Here is a 15,247-nt window from a genome sequence, read left to right as displayed (position 1 = left end):
TTACATATTTCTGATACTACAAGTACCACAAAAAAGGGTATTATGTGGAGTGTGAAAAAACTACCTGTAGTTTTTCCTGAATCAGATAAATTAAATGAAGTGTGTGATGATGCGTGGGTTTCCCCCGATAGAAAATTATTGGCGGTATACCCTTTCCCGCCAGAAGTTAGGGCGCGTTGGGAAACACCCCTTAGGGTGGATAAGGCGCTCACACGCTTATCAAAACAAGTGGCGGTACCGTCTCCAGATAGGGCCGCCCTCAAGGAGCCAGCTGATAGGAGGCTGGAAAATATCCTAAAAAGTATATACACACATACTGGTGTTATACTGCGACCAGCGATCGCCTCAGCCTGGATGTGCAGCGCTGGGGTGGCTTGGTCGGATTCCCTGACTGAAAATATTGATACCCTTGACAGGGACAGTATTTTATTGACTATAGAGCATTTAAAGGATGCATTTCTATATATGCGAGATGCACAGAGGGATATTTGCACTCTGGCATCAAGAGTAAGTGCGATGTCCATATCTGCCAGAAGTTGTTTATGGACACGACAGTGGTCAGGTGATGCAGATTCCAAACGGCACATGGAAGTATTGCCGTATAAAGGAGAAAAAGACAACGTCTTTTCAGCCTCAGTCCTTTCGTCCCCATAAGGGCAAGCGGGCAAAAGGCCAGTCATATCTGCCATGGGATAGAGGAAAGGGAAGAAGACTGCAGCAGGCAGCCCATTCCCAGAAACAGAAGCCCTCCACCGCTTCTGTCAAGTCCTCAGCATGACGCTGGGGCCGTACAAGCGGACTCGGGTGCGGTGGGTGGGGTCGTCTCAAGAGTTTCAGCACGCAGTGGGCTCACTCGCAAGTGGACCCCTGGATCCTACAAGTAGTATCCCAGGGGTACAGATTGGAAATTCGAGACGTCTCCCCCTCGCAGGTTCCTGAAGTCTGCTTTACCAACGTCTCCCTCCGACAGGGAGGCAGTAGTGGAAACAATTCACAAGCTGTATTCCCAGCAGGTGATAATCAAAGTACCCCTCCTACAACAAGGAAAGGGGTATTATTCCACACTATATTGTGGTACTGAAGCCAGACGGCTCGGTGAGACCTATTCTAAATCTGAAATAGTTGAACACTTACATACAAAGGTTCAAATCAAGATGGAGTCACTCAGAGCAGTGATAGCGAACCAGGAAGAAGGGGACTATATGGTGTCCCGGGACATCAGGGATGCTTACCTCCATGTCCCAATTTGCCCTTCTCACCAAGGGTACCTCAGGTTCGTGGTACAGAACTGTCACTATCAGTTTCAGACGCTGCCGGTTGGATTGTCCACGGCACCCCGGGTCCTTACCAAGGTAATGGCCGAAATGATGATTCTTCTTCAAAGAAAATGGACGATCTCCTGATAGGGGCAAGGTCCAGAGAACAGTTGGAGGTCGGAGTAGCACTATCTCAAGTAGTTCTACGACAGCACGGGTGGATTCTAAATATTCCAAAACCTCAGCTGTTTCCGACGACACGTCTGCTGTTCCTAGGGATGATTCTGGACACAGTCCAGAAAAAGGTGTTTCTCCCGGAGAAGAAAGCCAGGGAGTTATCCGAGCTAGTCAGGAACCTCCTAAAACCAGGAAAAGTGTCAGTGCATCATTGCACAAGGGTCCTGGGAAAAATGGTGGCTTCTTACGAAGCGATTCCATTCGGTAGATTTCACGCAAGAACTTTTCAGTGGGATCTGCTGGAAAAATGGTCCGGATCGCATCTTCAGATGCATCAGACGGATAACCCTGTCTCCAAGGACAAGGGTGTTTCTTCTGCGGTGGCTGCAGAGTGCTCATCTACTAAAGGGCCGCAGATTCGGCATTCAGGACTGGGTCCTGGTGACCACGGATGCCAGCCTGAGAGGCTGGGGAGCAGTCACACAGGGAAAAAAATTTCCAGGGAGTGTGATCAAGTCTAGAGACTTCTCTCCACATAAATATACTGGAGCTAAGGGCAATTTACAATGTTCTAAGCTTAGCAAGACCTCTGCTTCAAGGTCAGCCGGTATTGATCCAGTGGGACAAAATCACGGCAGTCGCCCACGTAAACAGACAGGGCGGCACAAGAAGCAGGAGGGCAATGGCAGAAACTGCAAGGATTCTTCGCTGGGCGAAAAATCATGTGATAGCACTGTCAGCAGTGTTCATTCCGGGAGTGTACAACTGGGAAGCAGACTTCCTCAGCAGGCACGACCTCCACCCGGGAGAGTGGGGACTTCATCGGGAAGTATTCCACATGATTGTGAACCGTTGGGAAAGACCAAAGGTGGACATGATGGCGTCCCGCCTGAACAAAAAACTGGACAGGTATTGCGCCAGGTCAAGAGACCCTCAAGCAATATCTGTGGACGTTCTGGTAACACCGTGGGTGTACCAGTCGGTGTATGTGTTCCCTCCTCTGCTTCTCATAACCAAGGTACTGAGAATTATAAGACGTAGAGGAGTAAGAACTATACTCGTGGCTCCGGATTGGCCAAGAAGGACGTGGCACCCGGAACTTCAAGAAATGCTCACAGAGGACTCATGGCCTCTGCCGCTAAGAAGGGACTTGCTTCAGCAAGTACCAGGTCTGTTCCAAGACTTACCGCGGCTGCGTTTGACGGCATGGCGGTGGAACGCCAGATCCTAAGGGAAAAAGGCATTCCGAAAGAGGTCATTCCTACCCTGGTCAAAGCCAGGAAGGAGGTGACCGCAAAACATTATCACCACATGTGGCGAAAATATGTTGCGTGGTGTGAGGCCAGGAAGGCCCCACGAAGAAATTTCAACTCGGTCGATTCCTGCATTTCCTGCAAACAGGAGTGTCTATGGGCCTCAAATTGGGGTCCATTAAGGTACAAATTTCGGCCCTGTCAATTTTCTTCCAGAAAGAATTGGCTTCAGTTCCTGAAGTCCAGAAGTTTGTCAAGGGAGTATTGCATATACAACCCCCTTTTTGTGCCTCCAGTGGCACTGTGGGATCTCAACGTAGTTCTGGGATTCCTCAAATCACATTTTAAACCGCTCAAATCTGTGGATTTGAAATATCTCACATGAAAAGTGACCATGCTGTTGGCCCTGGCCTGGGCCAGGCGAGTGTCAGAATTGGCGGCTTTGTCTCACAAAAGCCATATCTGATTGTCCATTCGGACAGGGCAGAGCTGCGGACTCGTCCCCAGTTTCTTCCCAAGGTGGTGTCAGCGTTTCACCTGAACCAGCTTATTGTGGTACCTGCGGCTACTAGGGACTTGGAGGACTCCAAGTTGCTAGATGTTGTCAGGGCCCTGAAAATATAGGTTTCCAGGACGGCTGGAGTCAGGAAAACTGACTCGCTGTTATCCTGTATGCACCCAACAAACTGGGTGCTCTTGCTTCTAAGCAGACGATTGCTCGTTGGATTTGTAGCACATTTCAACTTGCACATTCTGTGGCAGGCCTGCCACAGCCTAAATCTGTCAAGGCCCATTCCACAAGGAAGGTGGGCTCATCCTGGGCGGCTGCCCGAGGGGTCTCGGCATTACAACTCTGCCGAGCAGCTACGTGGTCGGGGGAGAACACGTTTGTAAAATTCTACAAATTTGATACCCTGGCGAAAGAGGACCTGGAGTTCTCTCATTCGGTGCTGCAGAGTCATCCGCACTCTCCCGCCCGTTTGGGAGCTTTGGTATAATCCCCATGGTCCTGACGGAGTCCCCAGCATCCACTAGGACGTCAGAGAAAATAAGATTTTACTTACCGATAAATCTATTTCTCGTAGTCCGTAGTGGATGCTGGGCGCCCATCCCAAGTGCGGATTGTCTGCAATACTTGTACATAGTTATTGTTACAAAAATCGGGTTATTATTGTTGTGAGCCATCTTTTCAGAGGCTCCGCTGTTATCATGCTGTTAACTGGGTTCAGATCACAGGTTGTACAGTGTGATTGGTGTGGCTGGTATGAGTCTTACCCGGGATTCAAAATCCTTCCTTATTGTGTACGCTCGTCCGGGCACAGTATCCTAACTGAGGCTTGGAGGAGGGTCATAGGGGGAGGAGCCAGTGCACACCACCTGATCCTAAAGCTTTTACTTTTGTGCCCTGTCTCCTGCGGAGCCGCTATTCCCCATGGTCCTGACGGAGTCCCCAGCATCCACTACGGACTACGAGAAATAGATTTATCGGTAAGTAAAATCTTATTTTTCCTGATTCTGAGGAACTAGACAACCTCTTTTAAAGAACCATGGGCTAATCCTGAAAAGAAGTTTCAGATGTCGAAAAAACTTGTCTGTTTTCCCCTTTGCACAAGAAGGGAGAAAACTCTGGGAAAACTCGCCTGTGGTTGATGCCTCGGTATCACGTCTGTCAAAAAGACTGTGTTACCAGTGCCATGAGCTATGAATCTCAAAGATCCAGCAGACAGGAAAATAGAAACCACCTTAAAGGATATGAATTTGGCTACAAGGGCTGCTCAGAGACCCATTATAGCTGGCTGTTGGATTACTCAGGCTACTCATACCTGGACTGATAACATACAAAAAGGCCTTGCAGGAGACGCCACATTACCTGATATGGTTAAGCTTGCACAACATATTAAGGGGTCTGCCCTTTTCTTATGCGAAACTATCAAAGAAATTTGCAACATAAATGCCAGAACTACAACCATGGCAATTTCTGCTCGCAGAGTTTTGTGGTTGCGTCAGTGGGTTGCTGACGCTGAATCTAAAAAAGGAGTAGAAGCTCTACCCTTCAAAGGGGATGTACTATTTGGAGGTGATTTAGAAAAATGGATATCACAGGCCTTGGCAGGGAAATTCACATTTTTGCCGTCTGCATCCCCTCAGGCTTATCCAGGCCCATCCCTGCAGTCCTTTCGGCTGACAAGGTTTAGAGGTAGAGCCAGAGGTGCCTCAAATGCCAATAGAGGCAACAGAGGAAAAACGCGCAGACAGACTGCATCCAGTTCACAGGAACATACTACTTCCTCTGTTTCCACAAAAAGTTCAGCATGGTGGTGTCCCCCCACTCCTGGGAGATATTAGGGTGGGAGCTTGGCTAAAGTACTTCAGCCACATTTGGAAAAGCTCCTGCCAGGGTGTCTGGGTAACAGATCTAATTTCCCAGGGTTACAAAATAGAGTTATACAATAGACAAAATGCTCCACCTCACAGATTCTTCAAATCAAGCTTGCCAGCTTCCGAGACACTCCGGAAAACTTTGTTGGTAGCTATTCAGAAACTGGTCCAGACTCAGGTCATAATTCCAGTACCAATTCATCAGAGATACAGGGGATATTATTCCAGCCTGTTTGTGGTTACCGAAACCGGACAGTGCGGTCAGACCAATTTTGAATCTCAGATCCTTAAACTCATACCTGAAGGTTTTCAAATTCAAGTTGGAGTCACTGAAAGCAGTGATTTCAGGACTGGAGGAAGAGGAATTCCTAGTATCCCTTGATATAAAGGATGCCTTCTTCTATATTCCCATATGGCAGCCTCATCAGGTGGTCAAGCCACGAAGCCAGTCTTTCGATAAATATTCTGGAACTCAGGGCAATATACAGTGCTCTACTTCAAGCCTCCCACCTGCTTCGAGATCGGGCCATACAGGTCCAGACGGACAATGCCACGGCAGTGGCATATATATACCAACAAGAAGGAACGAAAAGCAGAGCGTGCATGAGAGAAATATCCAAGATTCTTCTCTGGACAGAAGAGAATGCAAGGGCAATCTCGGCCATATTAATTTCAGGAATAGACAATTGGGAAGCGGACTTCCTAAGCAGACACGACCTACACCCAGGGGAGTGGGTCTACAGCCACCGTTGTTTTGGATGATAACAGACCAGTGGGGCTGTCTGCCTCAACAAAAAGCTAAATCGTTATTGCTCCTGAACAAGCGACTTTCGAGCGGCAGCAGTAGATGCGCTGACAACCCCTTGGATATACCAATCGGTGTATCTGTTCCCTCCATTTCCATTGCTTCCAAGAATTCTAAAACGGATAAACAGGGAAAGTTTTCAGGCAATTCTGATTGCCCCAGACTGGCTAAGAAGGGTTTGGCATGCAGACCTTCTGGCCCTAGCAGTAGAAGACCCGTGGCTCCTGCCGCTAAGGGAGGATCTTCTTCAACAAGGTCCGTTCGTTTATCCGGACTTACAATGGCTTTGTTTAATGGCTTGGCGGTTGAAAGGGAGATTCTAGCTAAGATGGGAATTTCTGACTAGGTAATTTGAACCATGATCCAAGCCAGGAAAGGGGTAACGTCTAAACATTACCACCGCATATGTTATGTTATGGCTCTTGGTGTGAGGGTCGACAGTATCCTGTTGCTGATTTCAATCTGGGTCGTTTCCTACGATTTCTTTAGGCAGGAGTGGATATGGGCCTACGCCTAGGCTCCCATCACAGTTTTCCTAGACTGAGCTGTGGGAGGGGCATAGAGGGGAAGAACCAGCACACCCTGTTTGAAGTATTTAAGTGCCATGGCTCCTTTGGACCCCATCTATACCCCATCTTACTAAGTGACCCGAGTATCCCTTCTGGGCTACGAGAAAAGGATTTACCGGTAGGTATATTAAAATCCTATTTTAGTCTGCCAAAGAACACGATAACATGGAGATTTCATATATTTTGATTGAAATATATTAGCGTATACAGTTAATTAAAAATAAATTGTATAGTTGCTTGTACTTATTAAATTTTACATAGCGTATACATATTAAGCAACACTTCACAGAGACTATGCAGTCAGTCACATCAGTCCCTTTCCCAGTGGAGCTTACAATTGATATTCCGTACCATATGGACGCGCACACCGTATACTCTAGGGTTAATTTATGTTTGTCAAAAATTCAGTTAACACTGGAGTACCTGCAGGACACCAAATCAAACATGGGAAAAACATACAAACTCCTCAAAGCTAAGACCTCATGGGAATCGAACCCAAGACCTCTGTACTTTATGCTAATATTACATGACTCATGACTATATAGCCACTTTTAAGCCATAAAAATATTACATGTTAATGCAATGAAAACAGATTGTTGCTCTTTTTCTCGTATAGATGTGCAATATTTGTTTCAATTGAAAAAAAACATGTTAAATGAACACCCTGTCTTCACAGTTACGTGTGTGATCATGCAAAAGAATGGTGCTGGTCTTCATACTGCAAGCTCCTGTTTTTGGGATAATGCAACAGATGGTAAGGATAGTTCTTTGGAAAGTGTAACTTCGGGATAATTCCCTTATTGTATTTGTCTATTGCATAGGTTCTCAAACTCGGTCCTCAGGACCCCACACAGTGCATGTTTTGCAGGTCTCCTCAGAATCACAAGTGACATAATTAACTCCACCTGTGGACCTTTTAAAATGCGTCTGTGAGTAATTAATACACCTGTGCACCTGCTGGGTTACCTGCAAAACATGCACCGTGTGGGGTCCTGAGGACCGAGTTTGAGAACCTGTGGTCTATTGCATAGGTCTGCAAACTCGGTCCTCATTACCCCACACAGTGCATGTTTTGCAGGTAACCCAGCAGGTGCACAGGTGTATTAATTACTCACAGACACATTTTAAAAGGTCCACAGGTGGAGTTAATTATGTCACTTGTGATTCTGTGAGGAGACCTGCTAAACAGGCACTGTGGGGTAATGAGGACCGAGTTTGCAGACCTATAGTCTATTGATTTTTCTCTATCGTCCTAGTGGATGCTGGGGTTCCTGAAAGGACCATGGGGAATAGCGGCTCCGCAGGAGACAGGGCACAAAAAGTAAAGCTTTCCGATCAGGTGGTGTGCACTGGCTCCTCCCCCCATGACCCTCCTCCAAGCCTCAGTTAGATTTTTGTGCCCGGCCGAGAAGGGTGCAATCTAGGTGGCTCTCCTAAAGAGCTGCTTAGAGAAAGTTTAGCTTAGGTTTTTTATTTTACAGTGAGTCCTGCTGGCAACAGGATCACTGCAACGAGGGACTTAGGGGAGAAGAAGTGAACTCACCTGCGTGCAGGATGGATTGGCTTCTTGGCTACTGGACATCAGCTCCAGAGGGACGATCACAGGTACAGCCTGGATGGTCACCGGAGCCTCGCCGCCGGCCCCCTTGCAGATGCTGAAACATGAAGAGGTCCAGAATCGGCGGCAGAAGACTCCTCAGTCTTCTAAAGGTAGCGCACAGCACTGCAGCTGTGCGCCATTTTCCTCTCCGCACACTTCACACGGCAGTCACTGAGGGTGCAGGGCGCTGGGAGGGGAGCGCCCTGGGAGGCAAATGAAAACCTATTTGGCTAAAAAATACCTCACATATAGCCTCCGGGGGCTATATGGAGATATTTAACCCCTGCCAGAATACACTAAAGAGCGGGAGACGAGCCCGCCGGAAAAGGGGCGGGGCCTATCTCCTCAGCACACAGCGCCATTTTCCTTACACAGCTCCGCTGGTCAGGACGGCTCCCAGGTCTCTCCCCTGCACTGCACTACAGAAACAGGGTAAAACAAGAGAGGGGGGGCAAAATAGTGGCAAAAATTATATTATAAAAGCAGCTATACAGGGAGCACTTATTATAAGGCTATCCCTGTCATATATAGCGCTTTTGGTGTGTGCTGGCAAACTCTCCCTCTGTCTCCCCAAAGGGCTAGTGGGGTCCTGTCTTCGTTAAGAGCATTCCCTGTGTGTCTGCTGTGTGTCGGTACGTGTGTGTCGACATGTATGAGGACGATATTGGTGTGGAGGCGGAGCAATTGCCAAATATGGGGATGTCACCTCCTAGGGGGTCGACACCAGAATGGATGCCTTTATTTATGGAATTACGGGATAGTGTCAACACGCTAAAGCAGTCGTTTGACGACATGAGACGGCCGGACAATCAGTTAGTGCCTGTCCAGGCGCCTCAAACACCGTCAGGGGCTGTAAAACGCCCTTTGCCTCAGTCGGTCGACACAGACCCAGACACAGGCACTGATTCCAGTGGCGACGGTGACGAATCAACCGTATTTTCCAGTAGGGCCACACGTTATATGATTTTGGCAATGAAGGAGGCGTTACATTTAGCTGATACTACAGGTACCACTAAACAGGGTATTATGTGGGGTGTGAAAAAACTACCTATAGTTTTTCCTGAATCAGAAGAACTAAATGATGTATGTGATGAAGCGTGGGTTGCCCCCGATAAAAAGATGCTAATTTCAAAGAAGTTATTAGCTTTATACCCTTTCCCGTCAGAGGTTAGGGCGCGCTGGGAAACACCTCCTAGGGTGGATAAGGCACTCACACGCTTATCTAAACAAGTGGCGTTACCCTCTCCTGAGACGGCCGCACTTAAAGATCCAGCAGATAGGAGGATGGAAAATATCCAAAAGAGTATATACACACATACAGGTGTTATACTACGACCAGCTATAGCGACAGCCTGGATGTGCAGTGCTGGAGTAGCTTGGTCAGAGTCCCTGATTGAAAATATTGATACCCTGGATAGGGACAATGTTTTACTGTCTTTAGAGCAAATAAAGGATGCATTTCTTTATATGCGTGATGCACAGAGGGATATCTGCACACTGGCGTCACGGGTAAGTGCTATGTCCATTTCGGCCAGAAGAAGTTTATGGACGCGACAGTGGTCAGGCGATGCGGACTCAAAACGGCATATGGAAGTTTTGCCGTATAAAGGGGAGGAGTTATTTGGAGTCGGTCTATCAGATTTGGTGGCCACGGCTACAGCCGGGAAATCCACCTTTTTACCTCAAGCTACTCCCCAACAGAAAAAGACACCGACTTTTCAACCGCAGCCCTTTCGTTCCTTTAAAAACAAGAGAGCAAAGGGATATTCATATCTGCCACGAGGCAGAGGAAGGGGGAAGAGACACCAACAGGCAGCTCCTTCCCAGGAACAGAAGCCCTCCCCCGCTTCTACAAAAGCCTCAGCATGACGCTGGGGCTTCTCAAGCGGACTCGGGGGCGGTGGGCGGTCGTCTCAAGAATTTCAGCGCGCAGTGGGCTCACTCGCAGGTAGATCCCTGGATCCTGCAGATAATATCTCAGGGGTACAGGTTGGAACTAGAGACAGATCCGCCTCGCCGTTTCCTGAAGTCTGCTTTACCAACGTCCCCCTCCGAAAGGGAGACGGTTTTGGAAGCCATTCACAAGCTGTACTCTCAGCAGGTGATAGTCAAGGTACCTCTTCTACAACAGGGAAAGGGGTATTATTCCACTCTATTTGTGGTACCGAAGCCGGACGGCTCGGTAAGACCTATTCTAAATCTGAAGTCCTTGAACCTGTACATAAAGAAGTTCAAGTTCAAAATGGAGTCACTCAGAGCAGTGATAGCGAACCTGGAAGAAGGGGACTTTATGGTGTCCTTGGACATCAAGGATGCGTACCTCCACGTTCCAATTTACCCCTCACACCAGGGGTACCTCAGGTTCGTTGTACAAAACTGTCACTATCCGTTTCAGACGCTGCCGTTCGGATTGTCCACGGCACCTCGGGTCTTTACAAAGGTAATGGCCGAGATGATGATTCTTCTTCGAAGAAAAGGCGTATTAATTATCCCATACTTGGACGATCTCCTAATAAGGGCAAGGTCCAGAGAACAGCTAGAGAGGGGATTAGCACTGTCTCAAGAAGTGCTAAAACAGCACGGCTGGATTCTGAATATTCCAAAATCCCAGTTAATGCCGACAACTCGTCTGCTGTTCCTAGGGATGATTCTGGACACGGTTCAGAAAAAGGTTTTTCTCCCGGAGGAAAAAGCCAAGGAGTTATCCGAGCTTGTCAGGAACCTCCTAAAACCAGGAAAGGTGTCTGTACATCAATGCACAAGAGTCCTGGGAAAAATGGTGGCTTCTTACGAAGCAATTCCATTCGGCAGATTCCATGCACGAATTTTCCAGAGGGATCTGTTGGACAAATGGTCAGGGTCGCATCTTCAGATGCACCAGCGGATAACCCTGTCTCCAAGGACAAGGGTATCTCTTCTGTGGTGGTTGCAGAGTGCTCATCTATTGGAGGGCCGCAGATTCGGCATACAGGATTGGATCCTGGTGACCACGGACGCCAGCCTGAGAGGCTGGGGAGCAGTCACACAAGGAAGAAACTTCCAGGGAGTGTGGACGAGCCTGGAAACGTCTCTTCACATAAACATTCTGGAACTAAGAGCAATCTACAATGCTCTAAGCCAGGCAGAACCTCTGCTTCAAGGAAAACCGGTGTTGATCCAGTCGGACAACATCACGGCAGTCGCCCATGTAAACAGACAGGGCGGCACAAGAAGCAGGAGTGCAATGGCAGAAGCTGCAAGGATTCTTCGCTGGGCAGAGAATCATCTGATAGCACTGTCAGCAGTGTTCATCCCGGGAGTGGACAACTGGGAAGCAGACTTCCTCAGCAGACACGACCTTCACCCGGGAGAGTGGGGACTTCATCCGGAAGTCTTCCACATGCTGGTAACCCGTTGGGAAAGACCAATGGTGGACATGATGGCGTCTCGCCTCAACAAAAAACTGGACAGGTATTGCGCCAGGTCAAGAGATCTGCAGGCAATAGCTGTGGACGCGCTGGTAACGCCTTGGGTGTACCAGTCGGTGTATGTGTTTCCTCCTCTGCCTCTCATACCAAAAGTATTGAGAATTATACGGCAAAGAGGCGTAAGAACGATACGAGTGGTTCCGGATTGGCCAAGAAGGACTTGGTACCCGGAACTTCAAGAGATGATCACGGAAGATCCGTGGCCTCTACCTCTAAGGAGGGACTTGCTTCAGCAGGGTCCCTGTCTGTTTCAAGACTTACCGCGGCTGCGTTTGACGGCATGGCGGTTGAACGCCGGATCCTAAAGGAAAAAGGCATGCCGGAAGAAGTCATTCCTACTTTGATTAAAGCAAGGAAGGAAGTAACCGTGCAACACTATCACCGCATTTGGCGAAGATATGTTGCGTGGTGCGAGGATCGGAGTGCTCCGACGGAGGAATTTCAACTGGGTCGATTCCTACATTTCCTGCAATCAGGATTGTCTATGGGTCTCAAATTGGGATCTATTAAGGTTCAAATTTCGGCCCTGTCGATTTTCTTTCAAAAAGAATTGGCTTCAGTTCCTGAAGTCCAGACTTTTGTTAAGGGAGTGCTGCATATACAGCCTCCTGTGGTGCCTCCAGTGGCACCGTGGGATCTCAATGTGGTTTTGGAATTTCTAAAATCTCATTGGTTTGAACCACTAAAAAAGGTGGATTTAAAATATCTCACATGGAAAGTGACCATGTTACTAGCCCTGGCTTCGGCCAGGAGAGTGTCAGAACTGGCAGCTTTATCTTACAAAAGCCCATATCTGATTTTCCATTCGGACAGGGCAGAACTGCGGACTCGTCCGCATTTTCTCCCTAAGGTGGTGTCAGCATTTCATCTGAACCAGCCTATTGTAGTGCCTGCGGCTACTAGTGACTTGGAGGACTCCAAGTTACTGGACGTTGTCAGAGCATTAAAAATATATATTGCAAGGACAGCTGGAGTCAGAAAATCTGACTCGTTGTTTATATTGTATGCACCCAACAAGATGGGTGCTCCTGCGTCTAAGCAGACGATTGCTCGTTGGATCTGTAGCACAATCCAACTTGCACATTCTGTGGCAGGCCTGCCACAGCCTAAATCTGTAAAGGCCCACTCCACAAGGAAGGTGGGCTCATCTTGGGCGGCTGCCCGAGGGGTCTCGGCATTACAACTTTGCCGAGCAGCTACGTGGTCAGGGGAGAACACGTTTGTAAAATTTTACAAATTTGATACTCTGGCTAAGGAGGACCTGGAGTTCTCTCATTCGGTGCTGCAGAGTCATCCGCACTCTCCCGCCCGTTTGGGAGCTTTGGTATAATCCCCATGGTCCTTTCAGGAACCCCAGCATCCACTAGGACGATAGAGAAAATAAGAATTTACTTACCGATAATTCTATTTCTCGGAGTCCGTAGTGGATGCTGGGCGCCCATCCCAAGTGCGGATTATCTGCAATAATTGTACATAGTTATTGTTAACTAATTCGGGTTATTGTTTAGGAAGCCATCTTTCAGAGGCTCCTCTGTTATCATACTGTTAACTGGGTTTGATCACAAGTTGTACGGTGTGATTGGTGTGGCTGGTATGAGTCTTACCCGGGATTCAAAATTCCTCCCTTATTGTGTACGCTCGTCCGGGCACAGTACCTAACTGAGGCTTGGAGGAGGGTCATGTTGGGAGGAGCCAGTGCACACCACCTGATCGGAAAGCTTTACTTTTTGTGCCCTGTCTCCTGCGGAGCCGCTATTCCCCATGGTCCTTTCAGGAACCCCAGCATCCACTACGGACTCCGAGAAATAGAATTATCGGTAAGTAAATTCTTATTATTCTTTTCACCTTCATCCATCTGGGGGACACTGCTGACAGAGGGGTATAGTGAGGGCTTAGGTACTAAAACTTAACTGGTTAGCTATTTCTAGCGTACAGCTCCTTCTCTTCAACTTCTTCCTTTAAATGACATGCTGAAGGAAGAGTAGGTCAGCACTTCTATTTATCAATAGTGTGGTTTTTAAACCCATAATTTCAGATCATCTTTCTGCGCGTTATGTTAAAGGACATTGCTTCTACTAGCAAGACGTAGCCCTTTTAAATACCGGGCAGAAACATGATCTTAAATTATGGGTTTTACAACCTGACTCTTGATAAATAAACTCCTAGGTGTCTAGTGTGTATGTGGATATCTTGTGGCAAACCATGCAGTGATTGATTGCCCACACGTGTCATGCTGAGCCAGCTTGCTGTAGGTTATTCAGGATTGTCAGGATGGCACAGACAGCATGAGCATTGGTTCCAGCATCACACCAGCAAAATGTATTTCCGCGACCCTGTCACTGACTAGAGACAATGCTTTCCTCGCTAGCCACTGGCCAACCAACTCGGTGTCAGTCGCCCCGCCCCCAACACAAGACAGTATATTATAAATATATATATATAAATGGGGTCATAGATCACTATAGTGAATTGGTAGAGTATATGCATGAACATTGTAGATGGACACTGGACATTGCATACGCTATGCTTTTTTGCACTTGCTCTAATGTTTATGTGCATAATGGCTGTTCATACCTAAATCAAACAGAAATCTGCTCGTGTTTAAAAAAAAAAAAATTGTGTCTGCAGCCTTAAGTTCATATTGCTGTTTCCAATTATATAGCCGGGAGTTTATATATAATTTATTTTTGTTTGTCTTTTGCAGGGAGCTGCACTGTGAGATGGGAGAACAAGACTATGTACTGTATAGTCAGTGCCTTTGGACTTGCAATATGACCTTTCCCCCTATGTCGTGTCATTTTACCTTATCAGATTTGAACACTTTGAAATTCCTTGAGTTTAACTTTTTTGTGTTTCAGTTTGTCACCGTTTCCACTAATCCCTTTATGTGAATTTATTATTTTTTTTGTCCTTCTCAGTTATTGAACCTACATGTGATTTAAGGTGCTACAATCTGAAAGTGCCACTATAAAACTTGCTTTAATTAATGCATTTAATACACTGTCACATTTCATATTTTAGCTAGTACAAAATAAATTATTGTTTCAAATATTTTTTAGATTTTTCTTTTCAATTAATGTTATGCATTTTGTGTAGAAAAAAAATGAGGGGGTAATTCAGTTAGCCCTGGTATTTTTTTGGGTGCAAAAATGGAACATATGCATTTTTTAGCTTTGGGCAATTCAATTAGATACCGTTTTGTGAGCCCGAAAAATTCTGTTTTCAGGTGAAAAGATGGGTATATTTACTAAAGGTCAATTTTGTTAAATTTTGATCGCTTTCAGATCGATTTTAATTCTATCTCAACCAATATTGGGCTACCACGGTTAAAACACATTTACTAACATATAAAACTTAATATAATTTCTCTAACGTCCTAGTGGATGCTGGGGACTCCGTAAGGACCATGGGGAATAGACGGGCTCCGCAGGAGACATGGGCACTTTAAGAAAGAATTTAGATTCTGGTGTGCTCTGGCTCCCCCCTCTATGTCCCTCCTCCAGACCTCAGTTTGAATCTGTGCCCGGACGAGCTGGGTGCTATTTAGTGAGCTCTCCTGAGCTTGCTATAAGAAAACAGACTCCCTGCATCGTGGGACTGAGGGGAGAGAAGCAGCCCTACTCTCTGCAGATAGGTCCTGCTTCTTAGGCTACTGGACACCATTAGCTCCAGAGGGATCGTACACAGGATCTCACCCTTTGTCGTCCGATCCCGGAGCCGCGCCACCGTCCCCCTCGCAGA

The 15,247-nt window shown here is 47.2% G+C and overlaps 1 protein-coding gene across 1 annotated transcript in view; it reads left to right on the top strand.

Moving 5' to 3' along the window:
- Positions 1-14,557, top strand: part of DYNLT1 (dynein light chain Tctex-type 1) — a 69,701-nt gene extending 55,144 nt beyond the window's left edge. The window contains exons 4-5 of the mRNA XM_063919733.1: positions 7,116-7,193; positions 14,211-14,557. Coding sequence (XP_063775803.1) covers positions 7,116-7,193; positions 14,211-14,281 — 149 coding nt within the window. The 3' untranslated portion in view covers positions 14,282-14,557. The remainder of the gene's footprint in view (positions 1-7,115; positions 7,194-14,210) is intronic.
- The last annotated feature ends 690 nt before the right edge of the window (positions 14,558-15,247 follow it).

Source organism: Pseudophryne corroboree, chromosome 4, assembly GCF_028390025.1.
Source record: "Pseudophryne corroboree isolate aPseCor3 chromosome 4, aPseCor3.hap2, whole genome shotgun sequence".
NCBI lineage: Eukaryota > Metazoa > Chordata > Amphibia > Anura > Myobatrachidae > Pseudophryne > Pseudophryne corroboree.
Note: the sequence above shows the minus strand (reverse complement) of the source record. Positions and strands in the feature narration are given on the sequence as shown.